This window comes from Patiria miniata, unplaced genomic scaffold (assembly GCF_015706575.1).
Source record: "Patiria miniata isolate m_02_andy unplaced genomic scaffold, ASM1570657v1 HiC_scaffold_17, whole genome shotgun sequence".
Lineage (NCBI taxonomy): Eukaryota > Metazoa > Echinodermata > Asteroidea > Valvatida > Asterinidae > Patiria > Patiria miniata.
This window is the reverse complement of record NW_024037055.1, coordinates 5,926,854-5,945,983: the sequence shown is the minus strand read 5'-3', so window position 1 is coordinate 5,945,983 and position 19,130 is coordinate 5,926,854. Positions and strand designations below refer to the sequence as shown.

Here is a 19,130-nt window from a genome sequence, read left to right as displayed (position 1 = left end):
AGTCGAACATGTATTAAACCCAATCGAGCTAACGAAGCATTCTTGTTGGACGGGTCGTTATAAATGTGATATAGATTCGCATGGTGATTTTGCAATATCGTAAAGATAGCGGGTTAAAATCATGTTAAGGCTGCCGTAACGATAGCCGCTACGTTTTTGTAAACAAAGGTGAGAAGCCAAAGGCCACTCCAAATTTGACACAAATTTTACAAAATGAAAGAAAAGTTTGGTTTTTTTACGCTAAGTCCTATTGGCCACTCTGTCACTGATCAGCTGCCCACATCAGAACAAATGTAAAATTGTTTTATAAATTAACGACATATTTAAATGCGTATTGTTTTTTTTTAGGAATGTCTGCAGCAAAACTGCTGCAGGAGCAAGGGTTAGATGTGCTGGTGGTGGAGGCGCGAGACCGACTGGGAGGGCGCACTTTCACCCAAGTGGTAAGAAACCCTTCCGTCATGTCCGTCCGTCCTGTGGCCCCTGAAATAGCCTCGTTCAAAGCCCATGTGGATGGCTTCGCATGGCACCTGCTAGCTGGGCGGAGTCGTATTACTTTGACCTCAATTTGCATGTTGACCCCAAGTGGGCGTGTTTTCGTTTTGCATGTTTTTTTCAGCACTCAAGGTCCCAGTCTGTATTGTATGTTGATGTTATATGCACAGTCCCTTTTTTACATTTTTTTTTAGAAGAAAAGTTGTATGCTGTACAGCATGTTATGACCATGGAGCTATAAAACACCATGTTACAATCACACTTCTTCTGACTGTTTATAAAATAGTGATCAATGTTAATAAAGAAACAGCTGTTAGGTACTCACGATAGACACTGTTTATGTAAAAAAAAAAGCCCAGACTTTGTACTATGTGTTGATGTGTATGCCACATATATGTACAATATATTTTATGCTGCAATAAAAATACAAAGCTTGCTGTAAATAGCTACATGTTATTATGGCGTGCACAATTAACCAGCATGGATTGATCAGGAATTACTTACAATCCATTGGGGTGTCATAATGGAGCTATCAACCTGAAGTTTTGTGTTCGAAAATGTTGGAAAAACTAAGAAAAACAAAAATCGTTAGAGTTTTCACGAAGAGAGAATTGTGGCCACAGGGCATTGAAACATAGTTTTGAGAAAATCAACTTAAAAGTTGAACCTTTTTTAAGCTGAAGATTTCGCCTACTTTTAGAGAACATGTTGATTATTTTTTTATACCGATAGTAAGCTGAAATCTCACACTTACACATTGTATCAATTGCGAGTCAATAGACCAATTAATTGCAGAGCAATTAACGTTCATAGTTAATTGTCTCTTCGTGAAAACTCAAAATTCCACAGGCGATTGGTTTTGCTGGGAAAATTGGCAATGATCCAATTGTCTCTTCTTGAAAACTCGAAATCCCACACGCGCTTCGTTTTGCCCGCACGCGTCGTTTTGCTTGCGCGCGCTCGAAAATTGTCTGTTCGTGAAAACTCAAAATCGCACACGTGCATTTTTGCTACAATTGTCTCTTCGTGAAAACTGAAAAAACGACTTGGATGAAATTTTCCCTTTATTGATTCTCATGATCTCAATGATTTCATCTGATTTTGACAAAATAAATTCGCCAAGGTGTCCGTTGCAATACACTTAATCGATTTCGGCCCAAAAAAAGAATTTCGAAAATATATTGATTTTTGCCAAAATTGTCTCTTCGTGAAAACTCCGACGAAATGTTCAAGCAGTCTGGTTCTCTGACTCCACTAAAGATGGAATAGATCAATATATAAAGATGCCGGAAAATTGTAAGGCAAGGGAACCAGTCTAGCCTGCCTGCACCCGTTCGTGAACATGTAACCAATAGCGAACAAAATGTGGACTGAAAAAAAATGGTAAATTTGGATCAGTTGTAAATTTGGATCAAAATAGTTCTTTTTTTCCAACGGTGACCACTGTTGGAAATGTATCATACAAAAATATTATTTTCTTGAAAATGACTTCACACCAGGTGCCATAATTTTACAGGATGCTTAATACTGTCACTTACCAACATTTCAGTAAAGTATTTCGTAAAAACTTGGTAGTTTTATTTTTCGAAAATGTTGTGTATTCCCTTTAAACATGAAATCCATCACAAATCCATTCATGGGCAAAAATTACAAGTTGAGCCACAAGTTTGGAGAACAACAAAGGACAGGTTTTTGTCCGCAACTCATTTTTTAGAATAACTTGCAGTTTGCCTTTAGACTAAGATGAATATTAAATGAGTGGCCTTTGAATTTCTACATAACTCAAGGCTAAAGCATTGTTGTACATTCCAAAGTAACCTTGAATTGTGTGGTTGTGCCTTATTTGCCTTTCTGATAATCTTCCCAGATTGAACCTGTGAGCTCCAGCGAGGTCGGCCTGTTCACTGGCCTTTTGACACGGAGCCCCTGGGAAAATCAGATGAGGGGAAATGGGCTGGGAATGAAAATCAATATCAGAAATGGCCGTATTGCCGTGGCTAAGGGCTACAGACAGCTGACGGAAATAGGCAATGGCCTTGTATTGCTGTCTGCTAGCAAATAGGCAGTCCAACAGGGTCATGTATTGAAATTGCATTCAGCTTGCGGTGACGGTCTTGCTATATTGACTAAGTTACAATTGATTAGTTATTCAGTTTCAAAAAGCAAGATTACACAAGACAAAGCAGATTTACATAAAATTAACGTGCAGGTTACCCAATTTATGTAGTTGGTTTTTTTGCTTTGCATAATGCAGATTAGTCCCTTAACCCTAACAGAACTCAACCCATTGAACCCCAACAGCATGTTTTGTTGGAATCTGTCGGGATGGGTACAGTACCCCTAAACTGACAGTCTTTTACACTGGGTTGGCACACCTCCAGAATTTAAGTCAGAAATATGTGTGTGCAGTTTCCCATATGGTGTTGGAATTTGCCAGGGTGGGTATGGTTCCTAGTAAATCATGCTAGGAGTTAGAGTTAGGGTTAAATAATTAATATTTAAACTAAATTATTTCTTTGAGTGAACTCGGGTGCAGGAGCTTAGTGATTAGATTAAAAATTTCTGACCCTGACAAGTGGCACAATGGCAGTGGGCGTGAAACAAGCGCCGTTGTGTATTCTGCTTAAACAGCGTGTTTGCATTCGCTATATTACTGAGTAATGCACAGAAATCGTAGACTGTGAAGTCAATGTACATGTACTTGTACATGTCCCTGATTATGAAAGCCTGAATCCTGCTCGGCTGTACATACAATGTACATACACGTATTATGGTGATCGCTAGTAGGGATTAACCCTTTGCAGGGTCTGTCAAGTGATCAGGGTGTTCGGTTCAAGAAGCCAGGTTTAGTCGCCCTAGGCTGAAGTCTGTTTTTGTGGGTCAAACCAATAATCCCCAGATGCATTTTTTATCAGATCAGCAATGCTGCTGAAGCCAATTGCTACTTGCTATGAACCATGAAATTGTCTTGTAGTAGTTTTGGGGTTAAGTCGGGGAGGCTGCTTTGGGTCAAATAGATAATTGTGATATTTTAATAGTTTCACAAACAAGTGGAAAGTGTAAACTAGATTCAAATATAACAAACTTCATTTGTACAGATCCGAGGTGATTCATAGTCAAATGAGGTTTTTGCCCTTCACCGACGTTTAAACACTGTATACTCAGTGTATATTGGGAGTATGCTTTCATAAACAGACTGTATAGGCCTACTCAGTGTGTTACCTCCCGAGTTAAAGTTGGAAAAATCACTCGGGTGGGACTCGAACCCACGACCTCCTGCATTCTAGTGCAGATGTCTTAGCACTCGACCACCGAGCTAACGGGATCGGTTGGCTGGTTCGAATCTGATGTGCATAGCATAAACTATTATTAGATGGAATTTTTGCGTTGGGGTGATGTAAATCAAATGAGGTTTTGCCCTCCACCGCCGCTTAAACCCTGTATACTCAGTGTATATTGGGAATATGCTTACATAAACACACTGCATACTCAGTGTGTACCTCCCGAGTTAAAGTTGGAAAAATCACTCCGGTGGGACTCGGTGAAGGGCAAAACCTCATTTGATTTATATCACCCCAACGCAAAAATTCCATCTAATAATAGTGATTCATAGTGCACAGGTGCTTTCCTAGGTCTGTTACGAAACCAACCGAGAAGCCCCCAGCCCCTCAAGTTTATGGGGCGTGTATATCACGTGACCATTACATTAACACACATTATAATTGAAAGAAAATCATAAACAATGATACAAATTATTACAAACAATGTCACGAATTGTTACAAACAATTAGTGTCAACCATTAAATGTATTTGGTTCGCTTTTGGTACTCACAGTTTTATGGGTGAGTTGTAGTTGCTCTGTTGCTTGAGCTTAAAAACTTTTGCATGATATTCCAATTTGTTTGAATGAAAAGAGCATACATGTAATTTTAATTTCTTATTTTTTTCCCACTTAGGATTCCACTGTTGGGTATGTGGACTTGGGCGGATCCTACGTGGGCCCCACCCAAAACCGCCTCTTAAGAATGGCCAAAGAACTCGGAGTGGAAAACTACAAGATCCAAGAAGTTGAACGACTGGTCTGGGTAGACAACGTAAGTAGACACACCCTTATAATGCCTTTTTTTTTAACCCTCCTATGCAGACATAATTCTGTGCCAAGTAGTTCTTTGAGTCTAAATCAAATAAATGACTGTTTTCAACAGTTAAGAATTCCCAGCCTACATAAAGCAGGATTGACTTTCTGGGACTTGATACAGCTATGCTTTGACTCCGGGTGAGTGGTAAAACAGCTGTGACCACAACTTGCCTGCTTTGTCTGTTGAACCAGTTTGACTGGTCACAGTGCTTGCTTGACATTATGATCTGACTGCTGGTGACTAGCCTTTGTTAAAAGTATAGCAGGGGAAGTGGAAGTGAATTTTGACTGACATTTCAATATTCCATTGTTTCTTGAAAAGGATAATTAAGAATTGAATTGAATTGAATTGAATGGAACTAACTCATCCTCCTTCCTTTTGGGGAGAAAATATACTTCATGATTTTGCAATTCTCAAATCCCGTCAGTTTATGGCTTGCACCTTTTGATCCCATTTACAATGTTTAGTACATGTACATATTGTGCTGTGTGTACATGTACATGTATAAAAAACTTGCCCTGAAAACTTTTCTTTCTCGCTGTACACGTCCTTATATGTGTGTATACAGAAGCCATTTGAAACCAGCCACCTATGACCTCGCGCTTTCAACTTTAGACCCAACCCAGGGAGTGCTACCTAATCCTAATAACCTATGTGTGAACCATGAATAAAGGTCACATGAGGCGAACTTTGGTTGTTAATTTAGTGCAGCAAGCAGACAGATAAGGCAATATAATGTGCAGTAGGGTACAGTGGTATCATGTACCGGTACATGTATGGCACAATGCATCCAGGTATAATGATCTGATACACCGTGCCCTCTGGAGACATGCACACAATAGGGAACAAAAGATTGTATACATCTCCACAGGGCAATTTCTATAGATGAATACCTCTCCACAAGGTTTTCACGAAATAGATATATAGATTTTACTAAAAAAACTAGGAATTTCCTAGGTGGGTTGATTCGGCGCAAATGGAAGAGTTTAAGAACAGGGAGATTAAGTCTGATTTTCAGCCAAGGACATTAATTCTGGTTAAAATAAGAGCATTTTGAAACTACACTTTCAAACTCGAAAAGTTTACTACACGAGAACAAATAAATGTCTTCACAAGGATACAAATGTCAATGTGTGTACTGTATGTAACAGTATTTAACTCTGGCATCTATTTTCTTTTACCGGGTACATGTTTCATGAATTTGAAATTATTGGGCAATAATGAGGCTGATATAACCACCATTTGAGATTAAGATTGGAACCTACATTTTGTTATTGTTGTTTTTAATATTCAGGACTATATACAGTGAGTGTGCACACACTCCTGTTTTACTATACTCTCGAGGACAATGCTTTGTGTTTTCCTTTGTCCCTGTAATAAAACACTCTCCCATATAGACTAAGCACACAAACTTAGTAGAGTGGACCGTTTCCAACAAAAGACCCAAATCTCGAGGACTCAAAGGATCTGTTCTTCTCCCTTTGTGTGTCGGTCCTTGGGGCTATGTAGAACACGTACACATGTGCATGATTTCATTTTTTGCAGAACAGTGGTAAAAAAAGTTAAGAGGAAAATGCTTAATTAATTTGAGACCATACTTGTATCAGAAGGTTGTACAGGCAGCATGATTGAAGTCAACGTACAATGTACCCATTCATTGAATATTCAAAGCAGATTGAGAGGCCACCATCGTGTAGAGCTTGTAGTGCATTCAGTCATACTCTGGATGTGATACCGGTAGACTTTTGTCATGCTGCCACCATTTCAGTCATGTTCCCTGTATCCAGTAACAGTACTGAATGATTATGTTTTTTGTGCAAAAAGGAACCAGACTATTTTTTCCTTCCAGCCTCCCTTTGGTTACGTTGATTTGAATGGGAACAAATGAAGATGGTTTATTGCTTCAAGAGAGCTACATTTGTACATGTACACCTGCTTCTGTCAATTTTCTTAGTGCCACTAAAAAAATGTCCCAGGATGCTGATATCCGCAAACTTTATTTTATCCGCAAACTTTATTTTGTTTAACTTTCACTCGGGAGGAGTATACAGTGTTTAAACGTAGGTGAAGGGCAAAAACCTAATTGATTTATTTTTTTTCTGTTTTCTTTCTCCACAAAAGCAAAAATGTTACCCCTTCACAGGAACTTGGCCCAGGTTCTGGAATCCTTTGGTCAACATTGACCTGAATAACGCCATCAGGGAGATTGACAGACTGGGAGACATGGTAAGTTAGTGGATTTGGGCTGTGGAGTGTGGAGTATGATTGGGTGTGGATGTGGATTTTGGTGATGTTGAGGATGCTGATGGTAGAACACGTCAGCCTGTGGATTAATTGGGAGCATTACAGGTTTTCGATGAGGAGGGGGATGCAGATTGAGTTTGTGGATGGAGACGGGGTTGTTGATAAGGATGTGTGGATTCAGATGGGGTGTGGATGGGGGTTTGAGTGCGGATACATCCAGGTAAGCTTGTGGATATGGAAATGGATGTGGATGCTGGTGGGAAAGGATGAGCATGCTGCAGGTGGGGTTGTTGATAGGGATGTGGATAAGATGAAGTTGTGGTTGTGGATGCAGTTGAGGTTGCAGATAAAATGTGCATGCATATCGGGGTGATGTGGATGGGGGATCTGGATGAGGATGGAGTGAATGTAGATTGTTGATGCAGATGGGTTTTGGATGTGGTTGTGGATGGGGATGGGGTTGTGGAAGAGGTTGTGGATGCAGATGGGGTTGTGGATGGGGATTAGGTAGTGGATGGGGGAGGTGGATGCAGATTGGTTATTGATGGAGATTGGGATGGGGTTTGGAAGGGGTTGTGGATGCAGGTGGGATGGGGATGTGGATGCAGATGGGGTTGTGGATGGGGATGTGGATGCAGATGGGATTTGGAAGGGTTTGTGGTTGCAGATGGGGTTGTGGATCGGGATGGAGAGGTGGATGCAGATGGGATTTGGAAAGGTTTGTGGATGCAGATGGGGTTGTGGATTGGGATGTGGATGCAGATGGGGTTGTGGATGGGGATGTGGATGCAGATGGGATTTGGAAAGGGAAGTGGATGCAGATGGGTTGTGGATGGGGAAGTGGATGCAGATTGGTTGTGGATTGGGATGTGGATGCGGATGCAGATGGGTTTTGGATGTGGTTGTGGATGGAGATGGGATGGGATGGGGTTGTGCATGGAGACTGGGATTGGGACGTGGATGCAGATGGATTGTGGATGGGGATGTGGATGCAGATGGGATTTGGAAGGGTTTGTGGTTGCAGATGGGGTTGTGGATCGGGATGGAGAGGTGGATGCAGATGGGATTTGGAAGGGTTTGTGGATGCAGATGGGGTTGTGGATTGGGATGTGGATGCAGATGGGGTTGTGGATGGGGATGTGGATGCAGATGGGATTTGGAAAGGGAAGTGGATGCAGATGGGTTGTGGATGGGGAAGTGGATGCAGATTGGTTGTGGATTGGGATGTGGATGCGGATGCAGATGGGTTTTGGATGTGGTTGTGGATGGAGATGGGATGGGATGGGGTTGTGCATGGAGACTGGGATTGGGACGTGGATGCAGATGGATTGTGGATGGGGATGTGGATGCAGATGGGTTGTAAATGGGGAAGTGGATGCAGATGGGGTTGTGGATGGGGATGTGGATGCAGATGGGTTGTTGATGGGGAAGTGGATGCAGATGGGTTGTGGATGGGGAAGTGGATGCAGATGGGGTTGTGGATGGGGAAGTGGATGCAGATGGGTTGTGGATGGGGAAGTGGATGCAGATGGGTTGGGGATGGGGAAGTGGATGCAGATGGGCTGTGGATGGGGAAGTGGATGCAGATGGGTTGTGGATGGGGAAGTGGATGCAGATGTGGTTGTGGATGGAGATGTGGATTCATATATCTTCACTTCCTCAACAGATACCAGTGGATGCACCCTGGGACGCACCCAACGCTGAGGAGTTAGACAGCATGACGATGAAGGAGTGGATCGACAAGACATGCTGGACAGAGTAAGTCCGTTCATGCCATTCCAAATGCTTCCAGCAACCCTGCAACAGCGCACCATTTTGGGAGTTGGACAACTGTCCAGAACCGCTTAATCTGAACTATACCATTGATACATATTATTATTATTTTATTTCTGGTTATGAAACCAAGGAATCCTCAAAAGTGCCTAGGCACTGTAAGCTCACAAGCCTGGAGAAACCTGTAGAGAGAAGACGATGTGAAGAAACTACAGTTTTAGAGGTGGGAGGAAAACCCCAGAAGAATATTCTGGGGAAACCCACGGAATCAGGTTGGAACTGAAAACCCAATCCACACATTGGCCGAGGCAGGATTCGAACCCGGGTCACAGCGGTGGAAGGCGCAACGCCAGCCTCACTCCCAACCTGACATGTTCATGTTGTCTGAAGCTGTCGACAAATATAACTGACATTTCAGGAACTGCAGCTTTAGGTTAAAAGTGTGTGTGTGTGCATGCTTAGTTTATTGTTTTGAATATTCAAAGCGGCAAAAAGTCTATTTGAATATCTGGTTGATGATTGAATATTTGGTATATTCTGAACAGCCCCAACATGTATGTATGTGGGATCAACAGGTTTTTATCTCTCGCTGGGCCTGCAGAGGGTTCGTTTAGTCTATCTACGTGAGCTGTGAAAGGCCCATTCACTGTGCACAGCCAAGCAATGCACAGTCTAATCAACAAGTTTTTAATTGTTGTTTTCTGAAGACTGGGGGAAAAAAAAACAGACATATTTGCAAGAAATTACTAGAAATATCAGAACATTTCAAATTTATAACAGCTTCAGATGTAATTACGCATCAAAGGCTGTAAATTTTACACGTTTGTTGAGATTTCGATTGAAAAGTATGGACTAAAAGTTTCAGGGTAATGATTTGTTTGAGTTTTAGGTTTTTGCTTCTACAGTTACCGGTAGTGTGCTTTTTCCCTGTTTTTTTTTTGTTTTTGGTTTTTTTGGATTGATCCAGTCCTTCTGAACCAGTCCTGATGAGGCGTGCGATTGCACCCGCACACCATCGCCCGCCTAAAAGCTTCTCAAGAAGTGTGAATAATTGCACGCCTGAATCGCCCTGGACCACAGAATCACACACCTAGAAAATCACACACCTAGAAAACCACACGCCTAGAAAAATCCATGTGTGCCTGTTTTCCACACGCCTGTGATTTTCAAACCAGAAGGACTGTTGATCATTATTTTATTTTTTTTAAATTAACTGCAAAATTTGTAGTGCTTGAAATACATGTAGTTTGACAGCATTACAAGCAACGTACATGTATACACTTGTCTTTGAAGAAAGCATTCATGTTCTCCACATTGCTCGTAAAGAGAGGGAGCATGGTCGGGTGCCATCACTGTAGTACCACTGGCATCACTGCTTTGAGTCGGGGAACAGGACCAAGATGGCAGTGCTTTTCGCCTAGCGCCCCGACTCATATGCGATTCAATCATTGTATCATTTAGAGTAGTCCGTCGCTTCATGGACGTCTTCTGTCGACTGACAGTCTGCAGTTGCCCCCAGGAGATCTCGGTCTTGTTTCTCTGCTGGTATGTCCAGCAGGCGGGAAGGTTCTGGCGGAACTTTGGCCGAGAGAATGGGGGTCAGGTACCAGACCGTTTTTTTTTCTTGTTCTGTATATATAGTGCCTTGTGACCTGTACTGCTTTCTGTAGCCATTATTAAGGATAATCCATTATACCTGTAGTCTGTTCGTGTGTGCATGTAATGATGTAACGTATTCTTCTTCATTTCAACTGGTGATGGATTGGTTCTAGAAATCTTAAGTGTCAAGGTATAAGATATAATTTGATTTATCCCGAGTAGTCATGGTAGTGATGGTAGGGTTTCGTTACTACCACTCACCATATATTTTTTGTTAAATCAAAATGACCATGGAATGGAATCTGGGAACACTGCTACTAAAGTCGAGGTTTGAAAGAAATTAACGAGGGTGAGGTTTGAATGGTAACGTCAGAAATGCTGGTGTGCTACTTATTGGTGCTCTAATTAGGACCCTGCCAACATAATACACAGTTTTGAAAGGTTTTTTTTTTCCTGCCAGTTTTTTGCCAACTACTTGTGATGAGTTACCCAAATGCAAGCAGGGTGCACATTAATTTGCATAATTTCTTTTGCACATAACCTGTCACAAAATGTTTGGCTACTCTGCCCAGTGAAGGCCCCTGTCATAAATCCCCAACGGGGTGATTTATATGCATGCACAGGCTAATAAATCGACCACCTCAAACACCACAGGTCGATTTAGCCTGTAAATTTATATTTCACGCACAAAAACCATCTCTAACGCCACAGGTCGATTTAGCCTGCACATGCATACAAAATGACGTGCAAAAACCACCTCTAACGCCACAGGTCGATTCAGCATAATACGGTAACATAACATACGTGATGCACACAAACCACCTCAAACACCACAGATCGATTTAGCCCGTACATGTACATGCCTATAAATCACACACAAAGACCATCCCAAACGCCACAGGTCGATTTAGCCTGTAGGCCTACACGCATATAAATCACGCGCAAAAACCACATCAAAACGCCACAGGTCGATTTAGCCTGTATGCATATTTCACGCACAAAAAAAAACATTTCAAACGCCACAGGTCGATTTAGCCTGTACATACATGACGCACAAAAACCACCTCAAACGCCACAGGTCGATTCAGCATGTACAATGCATATAAATCACGCACAAAAACCATCTCAAAACGCCACAGGTCGATTTAGCCTGAATGCACTTCAAAAATCTGTCAGATTTATCAAAAATCTGCCAAATTCCCCAGAATCGCTCGAAAGACACTATAAACACTTAAAATCACATGCAGATTTGTAGTATTGCCTTAATCAAGGTTCAAATTACGTTATAAACAATCCATAGTCACATAAAGATGTTATGAAATTATGTCGGGCAAATCGCGGTTGCGTGACGGTTGCGTCACGACGAAGTCTGGTTCCCAGTGAAACTCGGCACCTAGACCAGCCAACCTGACCCATTTTACAAGGGTTTGTTTAAAAAGGTTGAAACTTTTTCTAACAAATTTATAAAAAAAAATTCAAATTTGCTAAGTTTTTCTGTCAAATAACCATTTTTTGCAGAATTCTGCCAGAAATCTGCCAAGAAAATCCATTCTGTCAATTTTTCTTTTTAACAAAAAAACTGTCAAAGTTAGCCGAAAATCAGCTTAAATGGTCATCCTGATCCCCATGTGCTTATGTTAATTATAATAATACCGGAGTCTTATACAGCGCACGTATCAGACAACAATTAGGCACTCAGGGTGCTAATTAATATGAATATATTTCAAAGACAGGTAACTGAAGTATTTGAAATATGAGACCCATTTTATGTAGCACCTTATAAGGGTTAACAAGGTGCTGCGGTGCATTAATAAGCCACTGCCAGAAACACCGGGGCAAACCCCTTCTCTAAGCCTGAATGTGACGGGGTTCCTTTACATGCATTACACAATGCACGGAACCTACGGCTTTACATCCCATCCGAAGGACGCAGCAATGATGGTCAAGTGTCTTGCTTAAGGACACAAGTGTCGAGACCGGGACTCGAACCCACACTCTGCTGATCAGAAACACCAGAGCTTGCGTCCGGTGCTCTTAACCGCTCAGCCATGACACTCCCTGCCCAACTTAAAAAAAGAACCGGTTCGTGCCGGCTGATTTTTATTTTGGTCATGTCGGGTTTAGTGACGTTTAGCTTGGTTATTTACCCTTGCTCTCTTACAGGCCATTGACTTTGCAAGCAAAATTTGCAAATATTGAAGTGTTCTGGAGAGTGTAGCAAAGCAAGGGCTATTTCCTCACTTTTTGTTTACCCTATGGTTTATATTGCAAGACTTTTTCTACAAACATGAATATTGTCGGTAACATACACAACGATAACCATTCTTTTTGTTGCAGATTCCAATTTGCAGCTGACCAATTTGGCAGTAGAAGATTGTTGGGGTTTTTAGATTTAATTTTTAAGGACTCCCGGGACATTTTTGATACAGTAATCAGTAGCATAACTTTGATAAATGTCCACCCCAGGAACTTTCTTGTCCATGCCCCCTTTTTTTTTTTTTTTTTTAAATAAAATCCATTCTATTTATTTCATACTATCGCCTACCTACCGGTACTGACCCACCACACACGCACTGGTAGAACTTCACGTCATTTCGTGGAATTTTTATGCAAAGTCTCTGTTTAAGCGGACCCCTCCCAACTTTCGGTGCTGTTTCATCTGTGGTACATTGTACATCAAACAGACTGGAGGTCTTGCCCGCAGTGCGTCGACCGAGAATGGCAGTCGGGTAATTCAAGGTAGCCTGCTCGGGCACGGTGTGGTAGTCAAGTCTTGCAGTTGCACGTCCGGTCACAAGTACATGTAAATCATAAGTCATTCACGCGAGTCCAGTCATAAGTAACAGGGGGTGAACCAGAACAAATGAAGTCCTTTGTCACAGCTGTGGCTTGACGTTGGACTGGATGAAGTGTGATTGACGTGTGATGGACTTGTGATGGACTCAACACTGGACCGACCTTTCTGGCACACAACTTACTTTGCAGACTTCCTTTGCTTTGAGCATTGTGCTACTGCTAAAATAACATTACATCTATCGGAGCGTTCTTTAGTTTGAACACTGCACATTATGTATGTAGTTCTTTCCATGTTTTGACCTGAGTTTTAACTTCTGTGCTTTAACACTAACCTCACCTAAAGCTACAAAATACGACTGGTAGTACAGTATGCAGAACTTCAGCTTATAGTATTTCCTAGCACTTGGTACCTGCTAACATAATTTTTGTAATACTTTGTACTATGTGGTACTTGACCCCAAGTGAACTCTGTCTTAGGGGGTTAGGGTTAAAGGAATTTTTGGAGCTTGGAATGTGCTAATTACAGAAGATATTTATCCACAAGTGTTTGTGTGTGTGTGTGACATTCTCTAAGTTTGTCTCTAAGATATTGCGGCGAGGCATCCCCTGGCCTAACCTAAGTCTGTTAGGATCAAGTCTGACACTTATTACTCCAGAAAGAGGCTTTCATTATCACTTTCATCCGTCAACGATGAAGCAGATTGCCGAAGGATTCCTCCAACTGTGTTCCTCCTGGGCTGCTTTTCAGATCTTTTAGATCCCCTCTGAAATGAGCTGCTGTTTTGATCAGACGGCAGGCAATTTTTGATGACAACAGCATTTTTGGTATCCACCTGTGTTTATTTTCCTGACTGCAGAACCAGTCGGCGATATATGCGATATGTGGTGAAAGTTATCTGGTGCGTGGAACCCTGGGAAGTGTCGGTATTGTCATTTGGCTGGTATATGGGGTCGGCCGGTGGTATCCGTGGAGAGATTGCCGCCCAGGTTGGTTGTTGTCAGATGGATGCATTGTAGTTTCAGCTACGTCACATCACAAGACGGGCAGATTGTATCTTTGTCTCGTATGTCCAATGTTCGATTAATTTCATCCTATACCCTTTCAGACATCCACTATGCACCAAGCCTCCTGGTTCCAACAAAATCTAACAAAAAACGGTGTCCTAAGTTCCCTGTTACTGCCTCACGAACAAGATCAAACAGCAAAAGGCCAGTTTGGTATCTCGCTTTGGAAGTCCAGGTCAAAGGTAGTTTGGGATGAAATCGCTGACGTGATGCTACGTGATGCTACGTGATGCTACGTGATGTTACGTTAATTACTGCTCGTAATTAACACGTGAGCGTAGTGTGCCTGTGTCCCTGCACGATCATGCGCCTTCGATGAGCGTTCGATTATTTGAATGACCGCGACCCATATCATTGTGCGCATGCGCAGTTGAAATACCGAACTAGCTTACTGCTTGTTGTTAGATCTTGTTTGATGCAGCACGGTTAAGTAGGCAACAATCTTGCACAACTCCATTCTTAACAACTATTCAAATGCTAACTTGAGATGCTGTTTTTTGTGGTAAGGTGTCTTCAATAGTTAGGTCAGAGGTTCGAGTTCCACCTAAGCAATCTTGTTGCATTTTTACCACAAGTTCAAGGAAAGCACTGATCATACAACACCAACATGTACATGTACCGGTATTGTACCCATTCAATTGGGTTTTTTTTTTTCAACTCTTCATCTAATTCATATCAATCTCTGTCCTCAACTAACAGATTAACTATTCTCTACATAAAATTGTAATGGATGTTATGGTTCATAAAATCAAAACCAGAGTGGAATCTGTTGTTAAAAGTTAATGAGTTTAAAAAGAGATATGCATTACTACCAGTGTGGTATTTCTAAGTGGTTGGTTTTGTAGCATTTGCTTTTAATTTTATGCCGTACTCTGAACTCTGGTTTGAATTAGCGATAATAGAGATGGCTTGAGTATGAAACCCATGCACTATATCTCGTTCAAAGCGATTGGGCCAGACTCAAGTCCATGAAATGCTGCTGTGGAGGGATCACCACACCTCCTCCACAGCGAGTCTGTTATGTACATGTACCTTCCCAGCATTGAATAATGCCGGTACCCATTTAACACCTGGGTTGAGAGGAGTAATTGAGGTAAAACGGCTTACTCAAGGGCACAACACGTATGGCCACGACGGGGCTCGAACCCACAATCTCACCGTCATGAATTCCATGCTCTACCGTTAAACCACACGTGCTCCCACATGACTGTAGCGGAATGAATGGGAGCTTCCTGTAAAATCGGATAACCGTTATTCGGTTTGAAAAGGTTCGGATAACCGGAGTTTGAAATCTCCGACTTCTCCCACCACTAATCTCAACAAAGAGGATAAAGGATTTGATATGTCCATTTCTGAACACAGAACCAGTCGACGTTTCGTCAGGTATCTCACAAGTGTGGTTTGGTGCGTGGAACCCTGGGAAATATCGGTCTTAGCGTTCTGCTGGTATTTGAAATCGGCTGGAAACGTCAGGACAGAAAATGCTGCGCAGGTTGGTGCTTCGCCAAACTATGCACTTCTTTTACATCTACCAGCTACATGTACATGTCAGCTATGCAACATGTATAATTGTCCCAAACCGTTTCGCACAACAAGGCAAACTGTCAAGTCATACATACCGTATGTCGGCTTTCACATGCTTCGTTCGTTCTTTTTTTGCTGGCACATGCTTTAAGTTGATCAATAATTTATGTTTGTTCTGCGTTTTTCTGAATTCTGTTCTTGAACAGCTTACGTTTGTAAGTAATTGTGCTGATTTTCCTTTTTTTTCTGCTTGGGCCAAATATAAAAAAAATCATGTTTAGCGTCCTGCCATTTTGAAAAAAAGAAGGAGGAGGCCCTTCTTTTATATTTTTTTTCCAAAATGGCAGCCCGAGCTATTTTCCAAAACAGCCAGCCGGGTTATTGTTCAAGATGGCCGCCAGCTTGTTTTTAAATGGCCGCCATTGGACTCAGGAAATGACATACCAGCTTTATATGGGCTAGATGCAACAGACAAAGAGGTCAAAATGATGTCACTGTTTAAAATTTCTCATTTTTTCGGTTTTTTTTCTTTTTCATTAAAAAAACCCAAAAAAAACAGGAGGCGGCCTCCAAAAAGAAGTGGTGGGGATGCTAAACTTTTCTTTTTTTTATCTGGTTTTACTTGTTCTTTTTTTGTATTTTATTTTGGTTATTGTTCAGAGAATGTACGGTATGTTCATGTAGGATAATGGGCATAATGATAATGTAGTATCAATATTGGTACACAGATGTACATGTAGTTCATTTCCGATTACACCTATCACCGGGTGTCACCACAAAAGAGCGTTGTATTCATAACTATTCACAGGCATGCAACTTTTCCTCGGATCAGCTGATTTCCTCGTTTTTCACTTCACACTTGTGCCATTCAAAATTGAAAATCACTGTACAAAGTCTTGTAAAGATTGGAGTCTCCTCGTTTTTTGTGGAGATGGCTGAAAACATTTATGACTTCGTCACAACTACAAGCATCACAATTTTTGCAGGTGGCATCAAATGAAAGGGGACAACAAGACCTTTTATTTGAGTGGTGCGCCAGTAAGATAGATTTTCTTGCAGGTGTATTAGAGTTGTACAGTTCATCACAACTCGGTCACGAGTCATCATATTAATCAGCAACTTTACAGTGTGGTACCCATGCAATCAGGTTGCAATGCAATGCCCTCAAATCTAAGCACCAGTCTGTTAATGTTCCTTTTATTCCCCCCACAGAAGCACTCGTCGTTTTCTAACGATGTGCTGCAGTTTTATGCTGGCAGCGGAACCTGCCGAGTTGTCCTGTCTGTTCTATTGTTTTCACGCTAAGAAAGCGGCCATACATGTATTGCATCATCAGGGTCCTGCGGAGGATGGTGCCGAGGTGTGTGGGATGATGGGATTGATTCTGTGCCTTGCGAGCAGAGAAATGAGTAGAAAAGCAATCTGCGTGTATGCTATGACCATAGATATAGAATAAAAAGACTAGATCGGCAGCGCGTCCACATGCGCAGCCTTGCGTGGAGGGTCACGTGCTGGAGGAAAGATACAAATTGCGCGCTAGACGTGACGAACGCAACGCCGTTGACACGCACAATACGAGTTTATGGCAGACCTTCAATTCTAATTAAAAACACAAGAGCATAGATCAGATAACACCGTTCCCATAATGTTGAAACACCAGTCTATTCTTGTTGTTTATTTCAATCAGTATCTCTTAAACATGAATATGCTTATGATTATGACTAGGGCCTACTTAGCTTTGGTTGTCTTAAAACAGGTTTATTTTGCAGAAAATAAACTGGCTATCCCATAGCCGAAATGAAAAGCGGCAAACCAACGTGTAAGCGTTCGTGTACACATCGCGTGAATACTCGGTGTGCATTTCTAGCTTCGCGCGCGTTGAGCTTGGTCACGTGCTGGAGGAAAGATACATTACTTTATGTTGATTTGTTGCGCTTCCACGAGAGACAAAAAAAATGGCGGAGATTTATCGCACAGTGAATGGGCGCGTGTGAACGCGCTGCCGATCTAGTCATTTTATTCTATACATTTGTATCTATGGCTATGACAAGCTGCATTATAAATAAAGTACTTCCAACTCCAAGGTGATGATACTGGCCTAAGCACCATCGATATCGGTATCAGTACGTTGATGGGCATGTCTGGTTTTCTTAATTTTTTTAAAATTTTGCTTATGTAAATCATCACCTTTTACTTTGATATCAATGTAAAGTGTATTAATCGGATAAAGTTGGTTTCTTAACTGGCCACATGTCCTAAAGGCTGCAGGCATGACTAATTGAGGGCGCTCTGCGAACTACTAAACAAAAACCAAGTCTAACAAACTTTTATTGCTGGTACCCCATGCCAAAGTCATCGACATTCTAATAAACATGGCCTTGTGGTTAAGGGCACTGGATTCGTGGTCTGTGGGTAAAGCTGCAGGTTGTGGGTTCGAGTCCAGCCGGGGTCATGGTGCGTGTGCCCTTGAGCAAGGCACTTTGTCACTCATTGCTTCTCTCCACCCAGGAGTAAATGGGTACCCGTGAGGGCAGAGATGGTTATTGTGATTGAATAAGCTTGCTTGCACCTAACAGGCTGCATCCAGCTGTATACTCCCCAGGGAGCTGAGGTGGTATTTGGAATGTTTAATTGGCCCAATGATCAGGGGTAATAATAATACCGTAAGCGCTGTGATTTAGTTAACTAATAAGAGCGTTCTTAAATGCCGATTATTATTATTAATGTGAATGAAACTATACATTTGACAATACCCTTTTTTTTAAGTGCCATAATCCAGTATAAGGTGCACAAAAATGTGTCCAGATTAAAATACCCACGAAAATGTCGCGATTTTTCAACGCGTTGGTTCCTTGATGTTCATGTACCTCTATAGTAATTCGTCCGCAATTTTTCTTTTCTTTTCTTTTCATTACCTTAAAACTGCACGGCTTCCCTTTATAGCTTCCCAGCTTTTTTGTTCAGTGCACCAGATTTCATCTATCATACCGGTACCAGAGTAATTGTGCCAAACTTTTGCAAATTTCGCGCCGTGTATGTATGGACTTGCGTGACTGGCCTCTAGTTCCAATATTCAGGTTAAAACGTGATAGGCTATCCGCATTGCGGAAAATATAGACACTGTATATTAAGAAACTCTTGTCTAACCTGAAGTTCAAAACCCAAAAGATGTACACCAAGTGGGAATTCCTGTTTAAATAGTAATTATCTGTTAGAATTATAACTTTATATAGTATGCATAGCACGGTATGCACCGGGTCTGTGGATGATTGGGGGATGCGAAACCAATTTGAGACAGGACGTCTTCTGGAAGCAGTCGGTGGACTGCAGTACCATCGGAGCTGATTGCTTTGGGCTACCGCCGCAGTACTTGTTCAAGCTTGAATGCCAGTGAAGTGTTTTTTTTGCAGTTTTGGCTCGGCTGTTGACATTGGTCCAAACCATCAGTGAGGCCGGTAGTTCCAAACTCGGATTAGCACGGCTTTTGAGTAATGA

General features: G+C 41.8%; 1 protein-coding gene across 10 annotated transcripts in view; it reads left to right on the top strand.

Moving 5' to 3' along the window:
* Window positions 1-19,130, top strand: part of LOC119723636 (amine oxidase [flavin-containing] B-like) — a 44,380-nt gene that overhangs the window by 1,083 nt on the left and 24,167 nt on the right. For 5 of the 10 annotated variants that reach the window (XM_038194390.1, XM_038194394.1, XM_038194389.1 and 2 more), the window contains exons 2-5: window positions 349-443; window positions 4,452-4,589; window positions 6,756-6,860; window positions 8,545-8,636. In XM_038194390.1, the coding sequence (XP_038050318.1) occupies window positions 349-443; window positions 4,452-4,589; window positions 6,756-6,860; window positions 8,545-8,636 (430 nt within the window). Of the gene's footprint in view, window positions 1-348; window positions 444-4,451; window positions 4,590-6,755; window positions 6,861-8,544; window positions 8,637-10,112; window positions 10,255-13,903; window positions 14,034-15,473; window positions 15,604-16,847; window positions 16,996-19,130 lie in introns of all 10 variants that reach the window. The other 5 variants (XM_038194388.1, XM_038194387.1, XM_038194396.1 and 2 more) reach the window with 4 other exon arrangements.